At 39.4% G+C, this 9109-nt stretch overlaps 1 protein-coding gene across 3 annotated transcripts in view; it reads right to left on the bottom strand.

Moving 5' to 3' along the window:
• Positions 1 to 2091: 2091 nt before the first annotated feature.
• vnd (ventral nervous system defective) overlaps positions 2092 to 9109 on the bottom strand; it is a 66393-nt gene continuing 59375 nt past the window's right edge. For all 3 annotated transcript variants that reach the window (XM_067778553.1, XM_067778551.1, XM_067778552.1), the window contains one exon: positions 2092 to 5498. In XM_067778553.1, coding sequence (XP_067634654.1) covers positions 4588 to 5498 — 911 coding nt within the window. In that variant the 3' untranslated portion in view covers positions 2092 to 4587. The remainder of the gene's footprint in view (positions 5499 to 9109) is intronic.

Raw genomic sequence — 9109 nt, 5'->3', positions numbered from 1 at the left:
TGATTTCAAAATTAATTCGTCTTTGTTGAGAGTTCATTCTGCTATACAAGTCGCTCATCATACCTGTCCTGATTTATGGCTCGGAATCGTGGACGGTTTCAAGATAAGATGAAATAGCTCTTGGAGTGTTCAAGCGAAAAGTTCTCCGAAAGATGTATGTCCGTGATCCTCACGGCGTGTATTGAAGGCTATATAATGATGAGCTGTATGAGCTTTACGCAGATATAAAGATAGTGCAGCGAATAAAAGCTCAAAAGCCTTGCTGGCTAGGTCATGTTGGGAGAGACAGTTGGATGAAGACTTGACCTTCCTTGGTGCAGGAGTGACTTGTTATGAAACGGCCAGAATCGCTTAGAAAGTGAAGCACCAATCAAGAATGATGGTAGATTTGAGTACCAAGCCCGGTGTAGCGACCCCACATCGATATCTGCTAATTCTGCTAAACATCATCAGCTGCCCGTTTAAACTCTAGGTATTCAAGGAGTCTTAAGTGTTTCCAGTGAAGACGCCTGAAAAGCTTTACTTTATGTTATTATCTTCTATGGTAAAAATAATCCAAATTCCTCCGGGCTTAAAATATATTCCTTGAGCCACCAGAGCCACATGCTTTTAAAGCATTCATAAAGGTTGAACAAACCTTGGCTTCCCGTGGCTTGTGCAACATGGCGTTGTCCTTTTAAAAACACTCAACATAACTTAGCCAACAAATCCATTTATAAAGTGTCATGAAGCCGTTCTATTGGCGGGGAGATTTTATTTAAGTCTAGGCTTTGATGACATTTAGCACTGCGATGCTCCATACATTTCATAAGTTCTATGCTGACAAGGAACCGGCCCCAAATTAGCCGTGAATGAGGAAGTGGAAGTGTGGACAGAATATCGACGGCTGTGTGGAATAACACCCTATTTCGGCTGCCGTTTCGAAAACACTCTTTCTTAGAAAACTTTTGAACAATGCCCTATTTCACAATTTGTTTCAAAAACGCGCCATCTGATTCAATACACTATTGAGCTTAAGTTCTGATAGGGTGTTTTTTGAAACAAATTCCGAGAAAGGGCATTATTTAAAAGTTTTCTGAGATGGGCATTTTTGAAACGGTAGCGAAAATATGGTGATGATGCATTCAGCAGTCTACATGTAGTTATTGTTTGACATGACAATTTGTCTGCTGTAATTATTGAAGACAGTTCGAGGATTTCGACAGAGATAGCGTCACTCGGCGCTTTGCTTTTTCGGTCAAGGGATGCATGATGACCGAATAAGCTCGCTCAAACAGGATTTTTACAGTTGATTGCAAGTTGCTCATATTAACGGAAAACCCTATGTCAGGGGAGCATCGTCTTTCTGATCCCAATTAGGATATTCTACCAGTCTTATTATTTTTTAATTGAGACCGAAATAGCGGGCAAATCCAGGTCGTGCAGGCGTACCTGATCATGTTATATGGCTAAAATTTGCCGTCTCGGAAAGATGATAAAGGCCAGCTGTAGAACCGCAGCAAATACAATGACCTTGCAGAAGTTTTGTTCTCCGTTTCGTACGTCTAACATTAAATGCACCCTGAAGAGATTTCCCAATTGCCGTCTCTAACAAAAGTATCCACCTTGGGCCTACCGCTGCTCACAGCCAAACTTCAGATCGCTCTAACTGACGTATTGCTATAGACTAGTCTAGAATCTCGATATAGCTTGGAGTCAAGCTACGATGCAAGCGAAATGTTTTGCAGGGTGTCTCTTTAGAATATTCAATGATTCTCTCACAGCTAGCATAGAGTATCCAACATGAACGCACCTAAGATACTTACCCAACCGCAGACGGTTTAATATACCCAAGTTGAGTGTGTCACATTTTAATGCCTTTTAATAAAATTTGCTGAGATATGAAGTAGCGAGTCCACTGAAAGAAACTTTCTTAGAGCGCGGAGAGTAGGGATTGATCTTTAGTCATTCATAAATGAAAGAGCTCAATTTTTAAATAGTTAACATTAATTTAATATTTTATTTTATAATTGTTTTTAACTAACATTAAAATTTACAATTAAGTATACACGAAAATTTCTTAAATTTTTTTAGTGTATTTTCATATTTTTTATATAATTTTTTTTTTAGTTTTCTAAAATCGGTTAATACAACTCTGAAAATTTTTTTAAATTTTTTTCGAACCACTCGAAAATTTATTCCAAAATAAATTTCACGTCGAATTTTTTTATAAAATGAAAAAATATATTTGTTTGGAGTAAAACTAAAAAACTGGAAAGTATTATGAAGACTTTTTTGAAATAAAGTTCTAATTTTTTACTATTCTCTGAATGGAAGGCTTTCTTCGTTAACAAAATCGATTGAAACTTTTTTAATATTTACTTTATGTTTTTTTTTTTACTTAATTAAGCTATGTTCATTATATAATTTTTGTTTAGAAATAGTTTAAGTAATTTCAATATTTGCTATTGCAAGTCAGAGAAGACAAGGTAGGCAATTTTGAAAAGTAAAGTCCTCTCTCGGCGAACGAAAATCATACTCTACAAGTCACTTATCGTACTCGTCCTGCTATATGAGGCAGAAGCATGGACCATGACAACAGTAGATTAAGCGTTTTTGGGAGTGTTCGAGAGAAAAGTTCTTCGAAAGATTTATGGACCTCTACGCGTTGGCGATGGCGAGTACCGAAGAAGATTTAATGATGAGCTGCACGAGCTATACGCAGACATCAACATAGTCCAGCGAATTAAAACGCAGCGGCTGCGCTGGCTAGGCCATGTTATGCGAATGAAAGATGATGCTCCGGCCAAGAAAGTGTTTCTATCGGAACCCGCCTATGGAAGCAGAGGTAGACGGCGACCCCCACTCCGTTGGAAGGACCAGGTGGAAAACGATTTAAATTCCCTTGGTGTGACCAATTGGCGCCGGTTGGCGGAGCGAAGGAGCGACTGGCGCGCCTTGTTGGACGGCCATAACCGTTTAGACGGTTAAGCGCCAATTAAGTAAGTAAGTAAGTTAGAGAAGAAATCGGTATTAAGGAAAGGTTCATAAGAAGCTTTAATGAAATAGTGTGCAATAATTTAGAGGTTTTAAATATTGTGCAATAAAAATAATGTAAGCGCGATAACCTCCGAAGAGATCTAAGGCCGAGCTTCTCTTCCAATTTTCGCCGTGCTCCTCTTGATTTCCCCTACAAAATTGGCCGGACGGGACCTACATGTTTTATGCCGACTCCGAACGGCATCTGCAAGGCAGATGAGTTTTCACTGAGAGCTTTTCATAGCGGAGCGCTTGCCAGTCACTGCCGAGGGGCGACCCCGCTTAGAAAAATTTTCTTCTAATTGAAAAACCTTATTTCTAAAATTTTGATGTGGCTTTGCCCGGGAGTTGAACCCAGGGCATACGGTGTGATAGGCGGAGCACGCTACCATCACACCACGGCGGCCGCAATATTGTGCAATATTTACATAAAAATATGTAAATTGAATACTGTGAAATTAAAATGTTTATTTGAATTACTTATGGTTTTATAAAAATATTTACAAATGTTTCTTCTAAATTTTTTCAAATAATTTAATAGATTTTCATATATTTACAAAACTTTTTTTACAAACAAAAAAACTAACTTAGATATTTACAATATTTTATTATTTACAAATTTGTTTTAAATCGGTGCCTATAATTTTTGTCAAATTTTTTATATAAATAATTTTTTGAAAATAAATTTGAGTTTGTTTTCGTTATTAATTTTAACTCTAATTTTATTGCACCAACTAAATGCGCTTCCTTAGTTCTTTAATTGTTTTCTTTACTGTTTTTTTCTGACTTTTTGAAATTATTGTCCAATATTCGAGTAGGGCAACAAAAGCACCAACCGTTCATAACCAACAATTTTTATTTTCCAGCCAATAATTTTTTGCTTGCTTCTCTTGCTTTCGCATTTATCACGCAACATGCTTTCTCTGCAGGGAGCGTGTCCTTATTCTGTATTACAAAATTCTTGGTGACAAAATTCTGTAAATTGCAAAAAAATTCTGCTTGAACAAAATTCTGCATGTTTCATTCTGGAAGTCATAATTCCGGAATCATGGCATGGCGTAGCCGGTGTTGGATCGGGTAAGGGATATTTTTTTAAAGAGCGGCCGAAGGCCGCCTACGCAGAAGGGTATACTACGCAGAAGGACATCACCGTGGCGGTAGCCACGGTTATACCACACACCCGGACTTGGCATGGCGTAGCCCAGGGTTATTTTTTATAAGCGCGGCTGAAGGCCGCCTATGCAGAAAGATGTTCTACGCAGAATTAACGTGCATGGCGCACTTTTTCAAAATAATTACATGACCTCTTTAACATTGTCAACATTATATTTTAATACAGAATTTTGTAATACAGAATTTTGAAAGCAGGATTTTAGAAAGCAGAATTTTAAAAAAGCAGAATTTTAAAAAGCAGAATTTTGTTTTTAGAATTTTGTACATACAGAATTTCGACACCAACCCTTCTCTGCACTCTCTATCTCGCTTCTCCCTCTCTCTCTCTCGCGTTTATTGCATTTATCTTACACAGCGCTAGCACCTACGCCACACATCCATCAAATCTCAACAATATTAGGGCCACCATGGACGTTGATGCGGATGTGCATGCGCTACATGATGGAGTCCTGCTGCCGCTGCTGCTGCAGCATGCTGATACGCCGCCGCTCCATTCGCATGCAGCACCAAGTGATGCGCTGCCGCTGCATTTTGCATTTGTTGTGTCATACAATCTTGCGGTAGTTTTGTGCCATCCGCTAAACAAGGCTTACCATTACGCACAAGCACCGGCACTGCCACACGCCGCGGTGAGGGCAAAGCTGCGGCATGATGTGGATGCATGGCGGGATGATGATCGTAGACGCCTTTCTCATTTTGTGCGCGTTTTGTCTTGTAACGATGATTTTGAAACCAAATTTTCACTTGCGTTGGCGTTAAGCGTATCAAGCTGGCGAGATGTTCGCGTTCGGGCGCCGAGAGGTAACGTTGTTGGCGGAAACGTCGCTCTAGCTCGTATGTTTGTGCTTTGGTAAAGAGTACGCGTCGTTTACGTTTCTTATTTGTTATGCCGTCGACACCGTTTGCAGAGCCATTACCGCCATTCTCTTCATCTATATCATCCTCCATGATTTCTTCTTCGATGCCATCTTCAATGAGGCTGTCGTCATGTGGATTAGAGGAAGATCCACCGGCACTTGTGTTATCCGCACCGCCACTGTTTCCGACAATACCGCCCTGTATGCCCTTGTTAATTTGGGTTGGGTGTGCGTTTAGCTGCTGTTGTTGGTTTGCCGCACTGGAATGTGTTTGCATATGTAGGGAGTTAGCGTCACCGACGGAGAGCGCATCACTTTCGGCTGAACGGCTGTAGGTTTTATACTCGCCAGATAATGCAGGCGAAGTCTGACAATTGGAGCCAATGTAGGTGTAGGAGACCTCTGATGTATGCGGTGATGTGCTGTCAGGACTGGCAGGCTGTTGAATACCTGCAAGAAGAGGAAGAAGATCGGATATTAGTTATTTGTTAGTGTGAGGAGAAAAATTCGGATAATTTACAAATGTTTTGTTCTAGAATGAATTTATTTTCTTTAGTACGAGAAACTGCTGGTCGGGCTTTTGATACAACAACGATCAATCAAAATTGTCAACCCGACATCCTCAATGATAAGTTAGTGCAGTTCTTCACTTTAGATCATATTTCATTGAATTAAGATTTGATCTGCAATTCTCAAACAGTTTATGAAATAGAAACACCGAAGCCAAAAGCACATTTTAAACTTTTTTAAATTCATATTTGGATAAAATACGACTTAAGCTATGTCCATGCTTAGTCCCCTTCTCAAGAAGCTTTTGGGTGTAATCTTTCGTAAGTTAGGTTAGAAAAGCTAATATTTTAGTCTTCAAGGTTCAAAGCTCTTAAAAAACAATAGAGTTGAGGTCTTCATCACCGCTTTTGCTCACTTAACCAGCAGACAAGGTTTGACTTTTTCAGAAATGTTACCGATAAGTTTCTTAAGAATTATTAAGTATACGAAAATTACTGGAGCTTGTGTGATACTAACCTAAAAGTGGGGAGGGTCGGGCGACTTGGAGACCATTGTTCAGTTGAAAATTTAGACCATATGTTCAGTTAAAGCGAGGCCTGCTAAGCAACCCTCTTAGGTGGTACCTCAGCTCGTAGGCCTATTCGACTAGTCGGCTGAAAATATGTAATTTTACACATAATGGACTCAATGAGTGTCGGCTCGACACATTTTCGTCCAACCAAATATTAACAGCTTTCTTTCTCGTATGAACTTGAGTAAATCGAATTCCCTTAGATGCAAAAGACCATCGAGCCTTCACACGTTTTTCTTCAGCCTGGAATCTCGTCAGTGATGAGAGTGATTTTTTCTACATATTTCTTTAGTTAGAGAAAGATCCTCCTTAAAAAAAGGTAATAGGCCTTCTACAATTTCTAAAGGGACCAAACAATACATTCTTCCGGATGTAATCGTGTGCCGTCCGCCTCGTTGGCCGTACCCTCAAGCAGAGAAAAAAGAATCATATTTTGCTTGCTAGAACTGACCAAATAATCAAATCCACTCCAAATCATATCTCATCAATGAAAATGAAGCATGAATTAGCTACTTCCGTCTGCAGTTGTTGATTTCACATCCTACGAGCTCCACACCTTTTCATATGCCCGTATGAGTTTCTCGCTTTGTCTCTAATATCCCTCAGCTATTAAAAATCCAATTTGTCTTTCTTTACATTCAATCGAAACATCCTTTTGTCATTATATTCACATTGCAATATAATTCCTTTATTTCCCATTGACATTGCACTGCAAGAAATCCTGGGCGGCAACTCTACAAAATACCTAAATTTATTAGTGCCTAAACAAAGCGCAATGGGAGGGCAAAACAACAAAAGTGTGAATGTCAATTTTTGTGATTTGGGCGGAAATAAATTGTTGTACAACAAAATTGGACAATAATAAGTTGTTTTTTTTTTTTTTTTGATTTGTTGTATTATACGCTGAGTGTACAGCGAACAATGACGCAATGACAATAATAAACCGAAGGAAAACCGGAAGGATGGCACATGGATTAGATCACACCTTCGTTTGAGGTTTTCAGTTTTCATAAAAAAAAGTCCAATTGAATCTGACAAAGGGCGGACAAGAGACAGTTAATAGTTTTTTTTTCAAGGTACAGAGATTTCTAGCATTAAGGGGGGAGCTCAAAATCAATTGCGAGCGTTGGTTTTAGAGAGTCATTGGGTGTTTCATTGCGAGATCATAAAATTTGAGTATGAGAATTGAGCATCAGCAATGGAAGATCAGTTGAAAGATAGCTGATGATCAGAGTAAGAATTTCGAAAAAAAGCAATTGAAATACAAGAATTTAGGAAGTGAGTGCGTAGTAGGGGAAGTAAAGGCATTGGAATCGCTGCTGAGTTTTTGTTCTGAAATAAAGAGCGCACGCTGAGTTATAGAAAACGCAATAAGAATCAAAAAAGAGGAAAACGAGAAATCACGGCAACCATTGAAAAAATGTAAATAAGCAAGCGAACGTTTGCTGTAAGAGTGTGTGAGTGAGTGTTCGAGGTGTGAACGAGAAAAAGATAGCGGATGTAGAATTTTGTGTGTGTGTCAGTGTGCAGCATGTCTCACAGTGTAATGGTTGACGCCTTTTACGAAGATTTTGTTGTTATTTTTTCTATATTTTTTTGTTTGTTTTGTTCTGTGAAAAATGATGAATGAATGAAGGGTGACAGCATAAGAGCTCAGGTAAATTTGACTGTTAACAGCACGAACTTGTTTGTATGTGTGATGCGCATATGGCTGGATCGACCAGTTTGATCTGATTGTGGAAACAACAGGAGTTTTCGATATTTAATTGATATTATTGGGGGGATGCGAAAATGCGTATGATAGCCGTATAGAAGCAAACAATTCCTAGAAGAGTTCTAGTAAGGAACTTGAATCATCGATATTGCTTTGAAGACTTTGTGGAGATCACGCACTGCACTTGGATAATCGTTGTAGGGTTTCTTAACTAGAGAAGGCTAAACGGAAAATTAAGTCTATAGGGACTCCCTTGAAACTGTGCTAAAACTCCAGGTCAGTTCAAGTTTCCTAACCCTTTATATATTTTAGATAAAATATCGGAGAGACAGAGCCACATTCCCTTCCGGTTTTAACATCCAGTCAAGAACTCTTACAACGTTAGGAGATGGACAAGTTTGTAGAAATGAGTGAACTGGGGAACTATGGTTGCCGCAATTGCATCTAAAGTACAAGCCCCCAATAAAATCCCCAAGTCCCTCGCTGGCAGCACTGGGGGGCAAGGAAAACCAAACTTACAAAGCAATTCACCGGGTATTCATGTGCTGCGCATCCACGGTATGATTGCTTGCCTCAGGCGGACGTGCTAAACCACCTCGTTCAGACTTTCCGCGGGTTAAGGCAAAAATATTTCCTACAAAAAAGCAAAGCCAAATGCTGAACGGGGAGTTTCTGATAAATTCCCAGAAACCTGGGCATTCAAATAGATAACTGATTGATGCGGCCTAGCCTACGAGACAAATGAGAGGACTTCACCGTAAGCACTATAAAGAGGTTCGGCATACAAGAACTCAGCTGCTTAATCCACATAAACATGAGAATATCAGAGTTAAGGAAAAAGTTCTTGAAGTAGAGGAAAGGAGACTTCCCCTAGAGTCCATTATCATTCTACATAGATCAACTTCGATTTGGATGTTGTAACAGGTTAAACTCTTATGCAGAAAAACAACCTATATAGTAACACATGTCCACACATGTTGAAACTTCCCGTTTCCTTGGATTTTGTTAGATGATATCGATGGCAATTTGCAGCTGATTGCACCTATTGGATGGGAGGAAACATTGCTTTGAAAAGAGGAAGCAGAAGAAAAAGAGGGCGATTTTCAAGTGACTTAATTCTGAGTCGGACACGCTTGCTTCCGTAAATATCTCTACAGAATAGAAAACTTGGAAACTCCCCGCTGCTTATGCTGCGAGAGTAGCAACGACATTCGCTATACTTCGCTTAAAAGCGAATGAGACGATTGAAACGCTCGGCCACAGACA

This window comes from Eurosta solidaginis, chromosome 4, assembly GCF_040869045.1.
Source record: "Eurosta solidaginis isolate ZX-2024a chromosome 4, ASM4086904v1, whole genome shotgun sequence".
Taxonomy (NCBI): Eukaryota; Metazoa; Arthropoda; class Insecta; order Diptera; family Tephritidae; genus Eurosta; species Eurosta solidaginis.
Note: the sequence above shows the minus strand (reverse complement) of the source record. Positions and strands in the feature narration are given on the sequence as shown.